This window comes from Chelonus insularis, unplaced genomic scaffold (genome assembly GCF_013357705.1).
Source record: "Chelonus insularis isolate UGA/USDA-ARS -01 unplaced genomic scaffold, ASM1335770v1 contig_77_pilon, whole genome shotgun sequence".
In the NCBI taxonomy this organism is placed as follows: Eukaryota; Metazoa; Arthropoda; class Insecta; order Hymenoptera; family Braconidae; genus Chelonus; species Chelonus insularis.
Window position 1 is genome coordinate 736,927 of NW_023276746.1, and position 16,445 is coordinate 753,371.

The following is a 16,445-nucleotide window of genomic DNA, read 5'->3' on the forward strand; positions in this document are numbered from 1 at the left end:
CATTTTAATTTATAACAATTAGAAGTTATACATTAATATATTTCTCAATTTTTTTATTGTTACATTTATTAGCGTGAATATAATAATGACACTATAATAATGTTGCATTTATTTAAATAATATTAAAAATTTCTGACATAATACGTATACATGAAACTACCAGTATACAAATCGTACATTTTGTCTATAATATTATAATTACATAAACTTTTTATAACAATTAAAACAAAAATTATTCTCAATGATTTATATGGCTTCATTTAATTAGAATTATATTTGTTTCATTATCATTTGACGCATTTTTAATTTAAATTGAATTTTTTTGTCCTAACAAATTATTTCTACTCGGGGATTCGAACCTACAACTACTCGCACGCATATGACTCAAACCTACGCTTTAATCCGTTTAGTTATTCTAACACTTCTTTTGTAAACAAGAATATTCGAATAACAAAAGAAAAAACAACGATCGAATTAATGTATCGGCACACAGCTTTTACCTTACGGCGAGTGATGTCCACTTTCCAATATTCAGAAATCTATACGCCGACAATAAATTCTCAGAACTAAATATGAGACAAAAAAAATTCCTTTACTGTAAAGTTTCATTTTAATCCACAAAAATGATAAACCCCAGAATTTTTTTCTGTTATTTGTAAAGGTTTTATAACTTTATCATAATATCAATAATCCTTTAAAGACGATTAAAATTCATAATATTTGAACTAAAATCAACATTATTATTTTTACTTCTTAAGAAAAGGGTTACGAGCCTTACGATTTTTCTCCGTGTAGACACTTTGTTTCAAAGTAAAATTTCATCTTCAACGAAAACCAACTTTGGCGAAAGATATTCCATTTATCAAGTCTCTTCTATTGCCAATAGTTGCAATCTTGTGTGGTTTTTATCATACATTGTTTTTTATTGAGATAGAGCTGAAATTTTTGCACATATTCTATTATGTGAGGTATCACTAGGTTTACATATTTGGCATGAATGTAACTTCCCGTTAAATAAAAAACTTCAAAAAATTCATTTGTTGATAAACTATGATCAATTGTTTAAAAAACAGTAGTACTTTTGACATACACAATTTAATATCTCGAAAACCATTCGTCGTAGAAAGTTAAAACTGGTCTCATTGTTTTTCTTGTAAAAATTTTAAAAACTAAAAACAACCTAATGGACCAAATCAGTTAATGGTCAACGGACTTTCAAATTAGGCTGTTTTTTGAAGCATATTGACTGGACTATAGATAATTTTTTTAATACATGGCGAGAGTTTTTATTCAAATTTTTTTTCCAAATATCACGTTTAAAAATTATTAAAAAACTCTTACTTCTCTCATTCCTAATTAAGACTAAAAATCAGTAAAAAAATATTGTAGATTCCAAGTGCTTTTAATTAAAATAATTTCAAATGACCATGTTTAATTACTGTGCATTTATTCAACTCATTTATAATTGGTATTTTCTCAAAAAGCTTGATTTAATTTAAATGCAATACCGTTGAATAAACTATAGTGGTGGTGACACTGACTACTACTGCCAACAGAACTGTAAATATGAAGATTCCGAAGTAGGAGGCAACTTTTAGATTCGTATTCAATGAGTAAGAATGAAAATCTATCCTCACATCCTATTATCCATAAAAATATTCTAGACAACACTCTAGAACTATCGCAGAAAACTTTTTCCTACATCAGTGTGTACATTTATATAGAGGTCATTGAAGGCGTTCCTCTGATTCTTGAGTGTATTCACTCGGATATTCTGTCGAGAAAGCAGCCCGAGGGACTAGAACTAACGAAAAGTGTATCCTTTAAGAGATAAGAGTGAAAAAGAGATCAGAAGAACGTTTTTATTCTCCCTCTAGAGCTTTTTAGCAAATCGATATGCTTCACTTACCACACTTACCAATCTAGGAAAACTCTTGAGTGTCGCCAAAATTATTTTAAGCTGGTGAATAATCACTTTAGAAACCGATTTGCATTTAGTTGATAAAAGAAATCATTCAATTAACTCCAAAAAAAAGACATGATAAAAGTTGAGAAAAAATTTTTGAGAAAGCATGAAAAGAAAGTTTGTGCAGACTTGTTTGAATCACCAGCATCCCTGGAAATGCCTTTTAGTGTTCAGGTATTGAATAACGATTGTTAAAAGTTTTTTTTTGTCATTTTCGTATTCTATAGAAGATGCACGTGTACAAGAAAACACTCCAGGCGATGATCTATCCTATTTCTTCAACAACACCACACAATTTTGTCACCTGGACTGCAACCTCACCAACATACTGTTATGAATGCGAAGGCTTACTTTGGGGAATTGCTAGGCAAGGTGTAAGATGTATGGAATGTGGAGTCAAATGTCACGAAAAGTGTAAGGACCTTCTGAATGCAGACTGTCTTCAAAGTAAGTAAAAATAAAAATAATTTATTACTTCTAAGTTGGATAAACTTTTTCTAGCCTTTTATTAAGCTCACTGAAAGTTCTTTATTCAAGTTTTATATAAGTTATGAGGTACATTTGCTTAAGTGTGAGCTTTTCTTGTTTGACAAATTACTTAAAAACTTTATTAAGAAATACCTCATTGGAGGTATATTAACTTGGGGAAAATTTCTATTACAAACAAGCTGTGGTTTAGGTGAGACTCTATCGAAGTAAGAGGTTATTATCAGAAAAGACTCCAGAGGTCCACACTAGCTAACTATCCAATATCAAATTAATAAGAGATTATAACAGTTTTGTGATGATAAAAAATATCAATTTGCTGTTAGATCAACGTTTAAGTACTGAAAAGCTGCTACGGTGTGTTTGATACCTGGAATCAGAAACTTTACCTTTATGTTTTAAGGTTTCAAGAGTTACTTGTGATTATTTTTGAGTGATCATAGTGTTGAATATTTGTGTATTGTCGACATCAGTGCAAGACTTGGTTTTACACCAACTTGTTTTTTATGAAAGATATCAAAATATCTTTTAAACATTGCAAATCGTAGTCTATCAATTTAAAACACTTAAAGTGTCTTAACCCTGGTAGCCTAAATCTGACGTCAGAATTTTCGACAGCCTTACGTACGTCTGCTTCCTTAAAGAAATTTCTGCAGTAGCATCTGACGTCTGACGTTGATCTTACGTTAGAAAACCAAAAGACAACAACATACGTAAGTCTGACAACAGTCTGTTTCCTAATGGCTACAAGGGAAAATGACGTCACCCATTTGACTCACATTGTAGTCACTTTTTAGATGCTTGGAAGTGTCTAAAAAGTGACTAGAATGTTAATCAAATAGATGACGTCATTTTGAAACACTTCTAAAATTTGAGATTTGCAGTGAAAATAAGAGAATAAGTCTAACACTATTATGTTTGGATTTTTAGTAAAGAAGTAGATCTAAGCTTCTGCACTGACGTTGATAATATGTGTATTGGGCAAATAATGAAGACTTGATTGTAGCAGCGTCTGACCAACTTGTTTACACCATTTTTTACTAAAACCTTTCAAGACCAGACCTTTTAAATTTCTAAGATCTCAGATCTTTGATAAATTAACGTGCTTTTGATTTAATTATTTTCGTACAATATGTATGCAGTACAATCTCTCTCTACATTCCCATTTTCCACTCCTGTCCCGTAGAGACAGTAGTCTTTTCAAAGTGACAATTTCGTTTCTCTCTTTGTTTTTGTGTTCATTCCTATGACTATGCCTCTTTCTTTCTCGGTGAATGCTAGTGCTTGTTGTTTTACTGCTTTTACTCTTGAACTTTTTATTGCAGTTCTCTGCCAGTGGACTTGTTTTATTTACAGTGTATTGTATATTATTAAGTGATGTCTTTATTTTCGTGAATCACTAACGTTTAAAACTGTTATTTTTATTACCATCTGAAATGCTATCTGCAAGATCGTCTTCTGGTTTGGAGCTTATCCTCAAACATGTCATGGCAGGAGTTAGTGCTGTCTATACCAGCATAAATTGGTATTACTGTTTTCTCAAAGTGGTGCTTGATATTCTCACAACAATCGATATCCTCAGAAGTGAGACAGCTGCTCTCAAGGCTACTATCTCTTGTTTTGAACAGGCGAATATAGTCTTATGGATAACAGTGACTGATCTTACTACTTGGACAAACAACTACACTACACCTGATCTTTCAATCGATATATCTAAGAATAACCAATTTTCACAAATGTAGCTGTTATGAATTTGAACTATTTAATGCCTTGTTAGATTTCTGGATTCTGGCACACTAACTGGTCCCTTACCTCATGTTTTGGTAGATACTGGTGCCAACAATGTTCCACTTAAGAAGTTTAGTGTCAGTGATACTTACTTCTTGAGGAAGTTTGACTCCTATTTTACCAGTGAACCTTCAAATTCTATCCCTACTTCATCTCTACTCTCAGCAAATTTTGTGCCTGATATCCTCATTCTCATATGCCTATTCCATTCAAGCTTGAAGATGTAAGTTAACTCTGCTCTGTTATGCATGGTGAAAGACTCAACGAAATTCCTAAGTTCTCTGACATTGATCTCTCAATACTGACTGCTGCTTCTACATCTGAATGACTACCCGGTACTGGTGGATAGCTTAGCTGCCTCCCATCATCTCCCCCTGGACTTCAATATGCTCTTGTTGTTTTCTATTTGTATTTACTTTCTTGTCATGCACTGTTTTTCTTACTATGCTGTTATTATGTAAAACTTTATTCAATTTCTTAAGTATTAAACTGCTTTATTTATCCATCTACCTATTCATTATGATGGGAAACCAAAATTAAACATAGTATCTAAAAGTATAAATAAATATTTTTACTAGTAATTTTACGGTAAAATGCCGGTAAAAATCTGTCAATTACCGAGCCGAATATTATTATATGGTCACAATTGAAACTGATTCCTGATTGGATAATATGCATGTGCTATGTGTTCAATCAAAATTAACAATTTCTAATGTCTTTTCTATAAGATAAATGTTTTTAAATGAATTTATTAAAGTTAAATAATATATCGTCATATAAAATTAATTCCTTTCAATCTGATTAAAAACTAAGTTTATATCAAGTCAGTATGTGTACCTAACTATTCAGTTTACTTATCAAGTATTTTTTTGTACAATGTGAACTAAATCATTTTATAACTTCATCGTAACAATCGAAAGCAATTTCTATAAAATTTAGAATTTATTTCTCAACTGAATAATAATTAATTATTTTTAAGTTACCAAGCGCAGGGAGCAAGCGAAAATGGGAATGTTAAGCCAATCAATGAGGCAAGCACGCATTTATCTAGGTAAATATTCGTCACATCCATATAGCTAGATGTGAATAACCGGTAATTGACAGTAATTGTTGTGACCAATTGCTTGACGGTCATTTTTGCATCTACCACTGTTCGACATTACAATGCGGTATTTTACCGAAATCTTTTAAATATTGATAATTTTACATCTTTAGTTTTTCCTCTATTGTCTTACCTAATTCTTAGCACCTAAAGCTCGGAATCAGGAATATAAGAGAGGTTGCATTACAAATATTTCATGAAATATGAGATGCGGGCAAAGCAAAACATGACCCTCTAGCATAACTAAACTTTCTAATGAGAGTCGATTGGTATATAATTTAAAATGGTGATATCATAGACTCTAGAATGATTAAATTGTAACCATGTCTTTTTTACTTCAGTTAAATCAAATTCCTGTCATTTCTAAAACTCAAAAGACAAAGTTATGGGTATTATCAATCAAGAGTCTTTCCTCTCTGATTTTTTTATTAAATAATATAACACCTAATCAAATCTATCGTTACTCTGCTTATTGAAGATTGACGATCTAGAAATAAGAGGAGTTTGATTGTACATAAAATATCATAAGTAACTATAATATATCGTCAAAAAATAATAAAAGATTATTTTACAACAAAATCTTCAACTATTGTTTAACAAGTTACACTGAAAAACATTTATAGATGTAGGAACAATATCGTACTCTATAAATTAATTTTCTTATTAAATGGCTGAAATGACTCTTCAAATAGTTGATTGGCAACGTCTGAAATAATTAATTAATTTTGCACTAACTGTCAGTAGAAAGTGACAAATCCACGTTTCGAAGTTGAGAAGTAAAAATATTTCTGTTCAACAGAGAATTTCGGGTTGAAATAAGTAACTTTTAGGCTCTCCTAAGTAGTGGGGAATACGGGCAAGACGGCTTTTTCGATTTTGGGAACTTAGTGAGGCAAAACAGATCCTCTGAAGCTGTTAATACGAAAGTAAACATTAATTTGAAAATATACTTATCGCCCCAATTACATTATTATATTGTAGAATATATGAATGTCTCCATCTATGGATTTATTGACTAACGACAGTTTGTTAGTTAACGACGATTGCTTGACGATTAGATTGTTTATAGCAACGAGGGAAGAGTTTGTTTATCTCCAGTTTAGGACTGAGAGTAGCTAACATTAGACGTCTTTTCATTGATTCTATATTTGAATCTGTGACTTTTAATAAACTATCTTTTAATATTAGTTGTCCTTATACTTTTATTTTACAATATGTTTAAGTCATTTTGAAATTCAAAAAGCCCTCTTGCCTCGTCTTCTAATTATTTCACTAAGACACCTATTAAGTATCAAATAAACTTACAAGAACTCAAAACTTACTATTGGATAGAAATATTTTTATTTCTAAACTTCGAAACATGAACTTATCACTTGTTGTACTTACGTTTAGTAAAAAAATTCTCTCCATGTAGTAGTTGACTTTTGAACATTTGTTAAAAATTTTCTGTACCGATCGTGTAAAGAATGTCAGACTTTGGAACAGTGCCATAAGTGTCTGCCCTTGTATTTACTCATGGATCTTACGACAAAATATTATTACAAGATTTAATTCTTGATCTTGTAAAAGATTCAATGCAGAAACTGGCATCAAAGAAACTACCAGACATATCAAAGATATTGATTTCTTTCATACATTCTTGTAGATTAATAATAACTGCTGGCTGAAGAAATGATGCCGTCATTTTTTAGATCGAATATTTCAAAAAATAGGTCGGAAATAAGAAAAGTGAGGTGATAGAGGTTTTCATTGCACTGTAGAGAATAAAAAATGTCCTATAAAATATTGACGATTTTTGAATATTTAAAAAGTTATTGATTGAAATGTGCGGACTCGAGCAGGCAAAAATTATTTATAACAAAAAAAAACACAATAACGCGTATATTTTTGTTTCCCTGCAAATAGTTTTTTCAGAATCCTCATATAATTTTACGTAAAAAAAACCCTATCTCAAAATCGGAGGTAAGATTTGCTGATTAAATTGCACCTCTACTGAACTGTATGGTAAGATTTAGATTCTATCGTAATTTTTTGTCGCAAGATCCGTACGTAAATCCGCAAACAGACACCTATGGCATTGTCGATGTTGTCTCGTCGATGCAGTTCGTTCATGAAATAATCAGAAATTTTTTTAATGCCTTAAAAGAATGTTGTCTTACAAATGAACCGTGATCAAATATTGTCTTTTTAGTATTATTGAAAAATTGGATTAATAAAATTAGAGCAGCCAATATTTTTTACAACAATGAATCGTATTTTAATCACATGACGTTAAGGTAGTACTACCGGTTTTAGAATTCACTGAAATTTGGCATATTGGTACACTACAACATCATAATTGATCAGTTAAATTTTTGATGGCCTACAGAGAATTGAATAAAAAAATTCCACAGTGAAAATTCTGAAGTATTCTTGGAGTACAGTCATGACACCACTGTTATTATCATTGTTGATTGTTTATAACACTTTTAATTGACAACTGTGATATCTTTCATTGTATTCTGATATTAAAATTTTATTATTGGCAACCATTGATCGGCTAGCATTTGGCCATGTTTCTGAAGTATGGCAAGACCTGTATGGGTATCATAGAAATCTGAACGTCCAGTTTTATGAAAAAAAATAAAGTCTGTGATTTCTCGTAAGGATTAATGGTGAAGGTACAATTTTTTAAATATTAATTTTTTCTTCAGATCAATTATGATGTTATAATGTACCAATATGCCATGTTTTATTGAAATCTGAACGTGAATTCTGAAGCCGGTAGTATTACCTTAATATTCAAATTTTATGGTCAGAGATAGGTTTATGAATGTGGGACGTCACGTGCTACTCTTCAGTGATGTGGACAGCTATTATAGATATCCAGGATTGCTCTAACAGTGATCTATCTGTAACAACACTTCAGATAATTCCTACAGCAATATTTTTTTTTCAGTGTACTAGAGAAAATGAATAGCGTGAATCTTTGAAGTCATATCTGCATTACAGCTTTTTTAAAGAATATTTTTGAATGATGATAATGACCTTAAAACACAAAGACATGTTGAAATTTTTGATCTCCAGGTTCATTAGAATAACTTTCCAGTATTCTATAAAGTTTATCAATTAGTCTCATTTACATGAAATAAAAAAATGTTCTCAGACAAAAATAAAATGTTATTATTCTCTTAAGAATATCTGCTTGATAATTATGTGCGCAGTATGAACTTAGTTAGTACGTCAGAAGATACAGATTATTATTAAATTTTCCAAGTAATTTGTATCCTCTCTTGAATCTTTTCAGTATTGCAAGCACATCTTTATGATTAAAGATACATTTATCATCTTAATTAACTTATTATAAAGTTTCAAGATCAACTTTGATGGAAATGTGAAATACGTATTAAGTATTTCGTTTATAAATGTCGTCAATGTACACCAAAAACATTACAACTGAAGAAATATATTCCATTTTATCTTGTTCACTACAGGAGCGGCAGAGAAAAGTTCTAAACATGGAGCTGAAGACAAAGCCAACAGCATTATAACTGCAATGAAGGAACGAATGAAGCAGAGGGAACGAGAAAAGCCAGAAATATTCGAACTCATTCGGTAAGTAATGAACTTTTATTCTTCTACAAGACCTATATTAATTAAAATAGTTATTAAAAGATTTCTCATTCGTCTCATTCGATTGCTAATAATTTAAACAAGTGTTGTCAAATTGTAACAAATGATGATTGAATTAACTTAGTCTTTGTTTGCAATTATTAGTCAAGAGTTCAATTACAAGTGATTGACATCGATCAATTTCATGCTCTTGATTGCCTTGACAGAAATTCGATCCTGTCTCTGAAATTCATTCAAAATGGAATAGAAATTAAAGTTTAACATCAATGTAGACTAACTAGTGACATAATATTAAAAAAATTCATAATTTAATTATAAAATACTAAAAATACTCAAAAAAGATAATTCATGTAACCTATATAAAGTTTTTGATTTATCATTTATTAAAGTTTATAATTGGATTTTGGAGTATGAATTTCCGTAAAATATTATTTTTATCTTGTGTAAAAAAATGTTTTTGCTAGTTTTCACACGTGGAAAACATGATTCAAGTCAATTAACTCTTACTTGCATTTATCTGGTGTTGAATTCCAGAAACAAAAAATGGGTCTAGATGTACTTTGTGCCCACACGACGAACTTTTCATTCCTACTGACTATTTTTTTATTTTTACATGTTTTATTTTTTATTAAAATTTTATAAAAATTGTATGTATCTATATTTTATATACATATTGAAATTTGTCATATGATTGTTGTTTTTTGTTGTTTATAACAAATTGTGGTTATTATAAACAATATGTAATTATTATGAATTATATAAAGCCATTAACGTCAATTTTTTGTTAATATCGACCAAATTTTTTAACAATTATGATTACATAATTAGTAAAGTTAATTCTTAATTTCTTTTTATTTGATTTATTTTACAGTTTATTAGTTATAAAAAAGAAACGACTGTGCCGAATTTATTTACACTTTTTTCAAGTCTTCTTCATTGTATTATCTTTAAAATGAAATTTGTCTGAAGTCAATGTCATTAGATTTTCTCGAGATATTGAGAACAAAAAGAAACCTGACACATGTACGTACGGACACACGTAGGGACATATGAACATTAATTTTTAAATTTTCCTATTGAATTCTCTGAACAAAAATGAATCTCAATTTATTCTTTGTTTATTAAACAATTTATTTTCAAGTTCAAGAAATAAAAACATGTGTATTTTTAATACACATCTGTAAAGATTCCAAACAATTCCTATTTTATTTTATTACTTTTTTAATATATGACCTCAAGTACTTGGGTCAGTCAAAGGACCCATTGATTTTATTCAATATTATGCCACATACTGCAGACATCTGTAAATATTAACAAAACAGAGAGGGTTGGTTGTTTTTACTTTAAAGTAATGTTTAAAAACATTTTTAGTTAGTCTTAAGAAAATCTCTGAAGCATTTAAATGCACTTTTCAACACTATCCGTTATCTTTAAATAAAGTTTTGATATAACGAAATAAATTCAGTCTATATTTAATTAAAGTTTCTTCACCATAATCCTGAATTTCCAACACTTCTAATATGCCGTGAAATATCTTAAAACGTAAAGATATGACAATATTACGAATTTCAAAAATTGATCCTATTACAATAACTTCCGGATGAGAAATTGAAAATAGTTCAAAACGTGTCAAAAATTCTGACATTATTTCGAAGAACCCGCACTGTAAGTCAAAGGTGTGTTGGAATAAGTGTTCAATGTTAAATTGCTATATACAAACTATAGATCTTTGTAGTCATTTCTGACACACTTCAAAGCGTGTTTAAATCTATAGTTTGTTTACGGAGCTTGACATTCAACACGTGTAGATAAGTTTACTGTAAGACACCTTGAATTTACAGTGTACATACGGACTTTATCATGTTTCCTCACAGCATACCGTAATTTTATTGAAAGACTTCATAGAAATTAGTTACTACCTAACTAATATTTCTTTCTTAGATAAGGAAAACAATTTTCTTCGTATACTTACACTTATCCACCATTATTTGATCCACCATTTACTTCACAGCCTGGATATTTTAATACACAGAGATTAAATCACATTGCTCTAATCATGCTATGAGACTCATTGACCGTTTATTTTGGAGATTATTTCAATTGCTATAATATGAGACTTTTCTTTAATTTCAGTACAAATATTCTATCTCTATAAATTTCTGAGATATCAGTATTTCAAATTTTTTATACCAATTTCCCATTTATATTAAAAGTAAAATTTCCCTGAACGAAAGGATCATGTGTAGTCCATTCTTCTCTTTATGTATTAATAACAAATTGTATTAAAATTAGTTGAACAGATAAATCCGTTCGCCAAAGAGTTAATTGAAAAAGGAACCACAAACTGTTCTCATAGCAATGATAGTTAGTAATATGAGAATAAAACGCTAACAACTGAAACAATAACGAAAGAATAATGAGATCGTTACAATAATTTTATCCTGATTGTAGCACTTTTGGTAAAATAATACTTAATATGCACTAACGAGCTATGAAAATCGATCATCAACAGAGCAATGATAAATGAAGTGTTTTAATTGCTGAATCAGAAGTGAATGCAATGCAATTTATGATCAAACACACTAGACTTTTATCTTTGTCTCTTTGTCAGCCAGATTCGTATGATGTACGCGCTTGAAATAGTACAGTATGTAAAGTAATAGCAATCGAATGGGAAAAAAGACATTTTTAGATAAAGCTAATAAAATATATCCAATTTTTATTGATACTCAATGAAGATATGTATATGAATGCTGTGTGTACTTGATAAACAATCGAACTCTCTTTTTCTCTCTTTATCATAAAAACTATGAGAAATATTTTTACACTCATCAATCGATATCAAGTTTATTATTAGCTACCTCGTGGTACCTGATTTTGTCCAGGTAATTACACCCTCCAAGCTGTATAATAGCTCAATACGAGGGATTGAAATAAAGCATAGATGTCTTACGACACTAATCAATTAATTCAGTCTAAACAATCATTGTTTTAACTGAATACATTTTTTTCTCGGTAGTATAATGGTCAGTATCTTCAAAAATCTGTCAGCCATTTTGAGTGTCAATAAAATTAATAGCATCAAGTAGAATTTTTCACAAAGTTTTCTGAACCCTTTTTTCAATTTTTCGAAAATGAATTGGTAATAATCACTCAAAGTCACTCGAACGTATGAACTAATTTGCAACAATTTTTATTTATTTATTTATTTATTACTGAACATCCACATTTACTAAAGTCAATACCGAAACAATTATTAAGATCAAAGTGTTTGTGCAAAAAATATTCAATTCATTTAAACTTCAGGAAAGGGAATCAACATTAGAAATCCCTAATAATTCGAAATGTAATCAATTTACTGTGTATAATTTTAACAATTAACCTTAATAAAGCAATTTCGGATAATTATTAATTAATACTATGTCACGAAAATGAATATTTTGTCATTAAACAAGCGTACTGCAGAATATTAACATTAACATCAATTGAATATTTCAATAGCTATTTTTGCTAATTAACCAAAAGCTGATTAATTGAATTCATCAAATAGCCCTGATACATATACCTATGTCCATGATTAGTAGTACCCTTATTATGATGATGGCTATTGCTTTGAGAAAACATCAAATACAAAACAGAGAGGAAGAGAGAGCGAGATATGGGTAAGAGTGTTGATGCAATAAAGTGGCTGAGTGTCTATGGAAACATATTGAGGGTTAAGTGGTTTTGTGTGTGGCACTTGATGTGAATCTCATCGGAGTTTAGGTCTGTATTCGGCGTCGATGAGACCGCTCACATCAATCACATGTCATCGGTGAAGCAATCGGTATTGGATGGGACAAGCAAGTGGTCCGCAAAAATCGCCATTACAGGTTTGTGGGTTGTCAAAAAATCCTGATCATTCATTACCTTTTTTTATGTTCAGCATTGTTATTCTCTAAGGTTAGGTTACACTGCTCCAGATAATCAAACTATCAAGGACTAGTTTTCCCAATTGGCTTCAACACACCCACTCTTTAAACAACAGTACTACTGCTACGACATGAATATGTATTATATTAACCTGTAACACAATCCAAACAATCATAGAGCTAGTTATACAGTTGTTTAAATCACAGAAGAAAGTAAAATAGTAAACTTTGTGAGAAACCTGATGAATTTTTATGGTTCTAGGTATTGTTAGGGTGTTCTAGAAGCTAAATATACATTAAGTGTACTTGTAATAATTTATTTATGAACCTAATTAGTTGGATATAAAATGAATGAAGCTATTTATCACTGCTAACACTAGGATTGTAGGATAATTTTTAACGAGTAAAAGAATCAACTAAATTTAAATGCAGTGCAGTCCAAAAGCTAGTTGAAATAAACGACGATGAACTAACTTTTGAAGGGTACTGCAACAAATAAGATCTTGTTCGAAGATTGCTTTGTAATTTGGGAACAGCTCAGGACTACCTGGTCTGTCGATTGGAAAATTACTACCCCTGTTTATAATTTGTCTTTTCTGGTGAATAATTAATTTAGTTAAAGGATATCCTAGCAGGAAACAAAATTGGCTCATTGTTGGCCGAATATTGAGCAGCAGTTGGCTTTGAATGGTAAAATGTTGGGCCAGGAATGGGTCCATTGTGTTTTTCTACTAGAGTATTTATTCATTGTACGAGACTGAAATCAAAGTGAACATTCAGAACGCTGGCGCTTTGAAGGAATAATTGTTAGAGTAACTACCCAGTGAATCGTCTCTTCGTGTTACAAATAAATAGTCAAAATTGACTTGTTTAACTTTGGACATCAAGAGCTCCAGAAATGATCAAAGATCTTGAATAAAGCAGTAATTTTTCAACCAACTTCATCAGGTTATCAATAGCAAATGAAGCTTTTATTGATACTCTTTTCTGTGTGGGTTTAATCCAATTGGTAAAACAAGTCCTTGAAAGCTTTATGGCTAAGTAAGATGGCTGACCAGGCTCTTTGTTTTGTACCAAAGCCCATCAATGTGCTGTGCCCCGTATGTATGCGTGTTGATGTTTTTACTTTATTTTCATATATTCGCTGGCGATTTTTCAAAAATCAGAGGCTGTAATAATCTCAAAAATGGTTTGATTTATCTTAATGTTTATCATCTCTTTGTTTTTAATTTGATGTCTCCTCGCTATGAATGTTAATTTGATGTTTTAATGTGCCCATAATTTGTCTCTAAATATGCCGAAAACTAGGGCTTCGTAAAATTGAAATCACTGAATAAATCTACATTTCCTGACTCCACCAACTCCATAAAACAAACGAGTATTCTAATTATTTTATTATAATTAAACAGTGACAATTTGTCGATAGTCATGATTAACATGGCATGAAAGTGTTGGAAACTTAGCCAATTAAGTTTATTAAGTCATACTTGAATCAGACTACTGACGGCTTAATCTGTAAATTCAAATGCATACAAGATGTTTGAAGATAAAGAATAAACATCTGTTTACTAGGAATGTAGGTCGTTATATCTTGTTATTTTAGACTCGTCGTTGTTGAGGCATGACAATTTATCTATTTCATTCTTGTATGGAATAGTAGAGCTGTATAAATCGATAAAAGATGCCCTGTTCACCTAAAACGTCATATACGGAAGCTAAATCAAATTCAACTAACTCGAGTAATCCCTGAGAATGGACAACTTTAGTCGTTTTCACTCTATCAGAACCACAAAATTATACCTTAAGCAAAATTACTTCATCAAAATTACTTGTACATAGACCATTTTTATGGTTATAAACATTTTAATTATTTAAAAGCTTCTTCCACCTAAAGTACTACAGATCGGAAAAAAATTTTCCTTGAACTAAGAAAAAAAACAAAAGACCTGTGAGTCTTGGTGTTTTAATCTTTTGATATGTCAATCCTAGACATATAGCTTGCTCCAAATCTGTTCAAACCTATAACTCAATGATTCATTGTTTACACTGTTGGGTATCATTTCTAGTTTTCTTTTTATCATTCCTGAAATGATGATTTTTGTTATTTCCAACATAGCAAGAAAATTTTATCAGCATACAATCACATTTTCCATCAATACCCTTTTTTCTAACTATGATGAAAAAGTGTCGACTATTTCCATTCATTTTCAACAAATGACAAATCCTTTTTGCTATTGGAAACAAAAGAGCAAAACACCAAGATCGAAGTCTCTAAAGAACGTGAGAATAGATAGAGTGTCAAGCGATAATTGCAAAAAATAGTGAAAAATGTGAACTGTATCTTGTACATGTCAGGAAACATGGCCCATTAGCATTAGCAATTCATTTATCTAGACCATAACTCAAGTAAGAAATTGGTAAGGTTGATTATTGGACGTGCTAGTCTTTGGAGTTGGCTCAACGCCATCGAACAAAGGAGTGAGGTAGTGAGCAACAAGTTTTCTTATTCTAGAATCTAGCCTGAATATATCTAAGCCAGACGGTTGACCTGACTGTTGGCTTCACTCTCTTTTAGACTATGCCAGCAACTGGTAATGTTAATTCTACTATCGTTGGGTTAACAGGTGGTCCGTCACGTTTATGTAATAAAAGAATCGAATTGCAGTATCAGCTTTACTCGCAAATCTTTTGTTTTATGTTTTCTTCAATGACTTTACTGTTTATATCAATAACCAATACCCATTTGGTATCCAAACATTGGTCAACTTATTTCTGATCAGATTCATGTAACGTTCAGAAAGTTTATCACTTTAATTCAATTAAAAACTTTTTCGTCCAACTTTTCATTCAGCTGAAGAATTTCATTTTTTCTTTTTTGTATTTAATAAAAAGATACCAACTTTAAAAAGTTTTGCACTTAACAATTTATGAATATCTGAAATTCTTTGGGCATCAAAAATTCTCTATAGCAATTCAAACTCCATTTAAAGCTTCGAATTCCTCGAAAATTGACATAATAAAACGACTTGCGTGTTAGTCACATACCTTATGCAGAAATGAATGAAATAAAAAGTGAATTTGGGTCTCATAGAGCCCATTATTTATAAATTAAAGCTATTTAGAAGTTGTATAGTATTCTTCTTCAATAGCAGAAACCATTAATTTATCCAATTTAGCATTAGTGGTATCTCTAGGGTTATAAAAAATAAGTATCATTAATGGCAATAAAACCGTCCACGCAAATATGTTCAAGAGGATAAAAAAAACGGAATAAAAGGGTTGGAAGAAAAGTTTGAATTGAGCGCGATTACGAGGTCATTGTCTTCTTTTCAGCACAACATTTTCAGTCGACCCGGATACACACATTGACAGTCTAGAACAGGCAGAGCAGATCGTCCTCGAGGGGACCAGCAAGTGGTCATGCAAGATCGCCATCACAGGTAGCCATGACACTAAATTTAAATCATCCATCCATTCTACAAATAAATCACATCATAAAACGTCTATACACGTTCACGACATTCATTTGATTTTAACCGAAATTATGACACACACATTTTCACGATTACTAATATCAAAA

At 30.8% G+C, this 16,445-nt stretch overlaps 1 protein-coding gene across 9 annotated transcripts in view; it reads left to right on the forward strand.

Annotated features, from left to right (window-relative positions):
• unc-13 overlaps positions 1–16,445 on the forward strand; it is a 122,753-nt gene that overhangs the window by 84,370 nt on the left and 21,938 nt on the right. For 5 of the 9 annotated variants that reach the window (XM_035090481.1, XM_035090487.1, XM_035090483.1 and 2 more), the window contains 3 exons: positions 2,194–2,413; positions 8,816–8,936; positions 16,199–16,305. In XM_035090481.1, coding sequence (XP_034946372.1) covers positions 2,194–2,413; positions 8,816–8,936; positions 16,199–16,305 — 448 coding nt within the window. Of the gene's footprint in view, positions 1–2,193; positions 2,414–8,815; positions 8,937–12,719; positions 12,827–16,198; positions 16,306–16,445 lie in introns of all 9 variants that reach the window. The other 4 variants (XM_035090482.1, XM_035090484.1, XM_035090488.1 and 1 more) reach the window with 1 other exon arrangement.